The sequence below is a fragment of the Alligator sinensis genome, unplaced genomic scaffold (genome assembly GCF_000455745.1).
Source record: "Alligator sinensis unplaced genomic scaffold, ASM45574v1 scaffold247_1, whole genome shotgun sequence".
Classification (NCBI taxonomy): Eukaryota; Metazoa; Chordata; order Crocodylia; family Alligatoridae; genus Alligator; species Alligator sinensis.
The window spans coordinates 2947430-2950394 of NW_005842002.1; the positions used below are offsets into that span (position 1 = coordinate 2947430).

At 35.1% G+C, this 2965-nt stretch overlaps 1 protein-coding gene across 2 annotated transcripts in view; it reads left to right on the plus strand.

Annotated features, from left to right (window-relative positions):
* Nucleotides 1-2187, plus strand: part of GABRB1 (gamma-aminobutyric acid type A receptor beta1 subunit) — a 297024-nt gene extending 294837 nt beyond the window's left edge. For both annotated transcript variants that reach the window (XM_006021740.1, XM_006021741.1), the window contains exon 9: nt 1840-2187. In XM_006021740.1, the coding sequence (XP_006021802.1) occupies nt 1840-2187 (348 nt within the window). The remainder of the gene's footprint in view (nt 1-1839) is intronic.
* The last annotated feature ends 778 nt before the right edge of the window (nt 2188-2965 follow it).

Genomic DNA, 2965 nt, shown 5'->3' on the forward strand with positions numbered 1-2965 from the left:
GCAGGAAACAATACAGCCTTTCTTCATTTCACTGCAGCTTATACTTTTTCAGATGTTCCTTGCACTGCTGCATCTCCTGAAGACTAGATTTCTGCATGGGGGTGCTATTTCTTAAACCCACTTGTAACTGCTTTTGATGAAGCACCAGTGTGATAAGTCAATGTTGCTTGACCTATCTCATAGGGGGACTGTGGATGGCATTGTTAAGTGTTACTCTTATTTTTCAACTGGAAACAAGTTATATAATACAAGTTCTATATCTCTCTGAAAAGGGCTTTAACTTGGACAAGACCACAATGTTATAGAGGTGTAGAATCACATCATTATTGTATATCATGAATGTTATATTTGTTTTCACAAACCCAGAACTGACTTTTAATTGTAAATGTTTTGCAAATCAAATGTTACTTCAGTGTTGTACTGCATGCATAGAATTATTCCATGAATCATCTTAATCTGTGTACACTTTCACATTTGTAACTGAATTCTTAAAATTAAAAAGCAATTCCTGGCTTTTTAATTTAGTAGATGAGGTTAAGTCCCAGGTATTCTTCGGCGGAACTGGCATATCATTTTATTATTGTATCTGTCTGTATTGTAAGTTGCTCAGAAACCTTTGAGGGGAGCATCATAAAAATCAAATAAATAAATAAAATCTGTTCATTCCTTGGAGCACTGAGAAACATAATCTAGATTGGCTGCATACTAATCAATGGAAAGGGAACACTGTTTGATATTCAAAGCTAGAAGTGGAGTTGACAGAAGTCAAAGATCTGTTCCTTAAATGTGTCTATGTCTATTATAAACTGCTTAAGAATATATATTTGAGAAGTCCCCCAAAATTTTCCAAGACGAAAAAAAAATATATATGGAAATACTAAAAGCCTTCCTATAGTAATACAGGCCTCGTCACACAAAAGCATGTTCATCCTTGAGATGACGAAAAAGTGAGAAGTGGTTTGTAAATATTGACATGAATTCTGAGTTATTTTTTAGGTTGGTCTAAATCCTGCCACATTTTGTTTGCCTTCTGTCCATACTGATATCAGAAAATGACTATTTTCTATTTACAGAACTGTGCGCCTGCCTATATCCGTGATTCTCAGCCAGGGTGCTTTGGTACCCTGGAGTGCCTTAAGATCCTTTCATATGCTCATACACAAAACATTCACTATGAAATGCTCTTCTCCTCAATCATAGTATTCTAATACCAAGGCTTTAAAACTACTCAGAGAAGTATAAATAGACAAATATTTCTATACCTACAAAAATGTCTTCCTAATAAGTATTTCACTGTGCTTGGCTGATAACACACACACATACACACACAGTTGCTTTTTCTTCCTGTGAAAGAAGTCAACTATCACAATCCCTATACATTTTTAAAATGAGCCTAGAGCACTATCACTGTATAAAAGACAGAAGAATTGTATTTTCCACATGAGTATATGACATTGGCAGATGATGTTACACACTTTGTTCATTCAGGCTTTTTCTTATAGATTCTGAGGCTTAAAGGCAAGACTGGCAGAATTTTATTATGTGAAATCTATAATTGAAATAAGTAATCCCCAAACCAAGATACCGTCTTGGGATAAAAATAATTAACAACTAAATATAAAATGGGCTATTGGATACCAGGTAAAGGAGGAAAGTACAAATGCAGACAAGTAATATGTATACATTTGCTCTACTCTCCTTGGTGCTGTTACTACAAATGAAACAGCTCACTCATTAGTAAGAACAAAAGCAATTTGTTAATTTGCGAGAGAGAAAAAAAGACACCCAAGTAAGGTTAGCTAACTGAAAAACCTAATGTGCATTCCTTTCTTGACACAGGTTGATGCTCATGGAAATATTCTTCTTACTTCACTTGAAATAAGAAATGAGGACAGTAACTCAGAAATGTTCACAAGTATCAGTGATCCAAGAGCCACCATGTATTCATATGACAGTGCCAGCATCCAGTACAGAAGACCCACCTCCAGCAGAGAACTCTACAGCAGAAGCACTTTGGATAGGCACATGGTTCATAAAAAGGGGCATTTGAAGAGAAGGGCATCACAGCTCAAAGTCAAAATCCCAGATTTGACTGACGTTAACGCCATAGACAAATGGTCAAGGATGGTCTTTCCCATCACATTCATTCTTTTCAATGTTGTTTATTGGCTTTATTATGTCCACTAATTTATACAATGATCAACTCATACCTAGACTTGTTTTCTTTACTTCTTAAATTTTGTTTATCCTGAAGGACTGCAGAAGTTCTAATGCTACATTTTCAAGGTAAGATACTCAGCTATTGAATGGTTATAGGATTTTTTTAACGTCAAACAATTTAACCATGTGCACTTCAAAAGAGTACCATGTCTATTCAAGCATACTATTATTCTTGAGATCTGCTCTTAAAGAGCAACTTCAACTTAAAAATAGGCACTACTCTGGTATTTATATAAAAAATTCTTGCATCTTCAGTAACCTTTACCTAACATCTTTGATCTGTTTTTTTAATTAAAATTAAAACCAATCTTCTTTTGTTCCCCACTACAGTCTAGTAGGTAACGCCTTCTTAACAAGGCTGCCTGTCAAACAGAGCAGCTGGTACATTACAGATTTCCAGCACTGACAGAAGTCAAAGAACAGCAGGAAAGGAGTCCTTTAAGGAGTATATTTTTTCAAGAGTGAGTACTTATGCTAAGAGTGGCTTATACCAGTGTTTTGAGGAAGTCTCACTAAAGGATATTCTTATTGGATTTCGGATTTTCAACCCTATTCTACTTACCAACTAGTTGATTTGCTCTAACTGTTATTTCCTTGAAGAACTGAAGATGATAATTAGCTTTTTCAAAAGGGCAAAACATACAGGGTAAGAACTGTTGCATAACTTTGGATGTGATTCTTATAAATGGCCATTACCCTAGAAGGAAATATGGAATTATATGCCAGTTAACAATATGCAGATTAA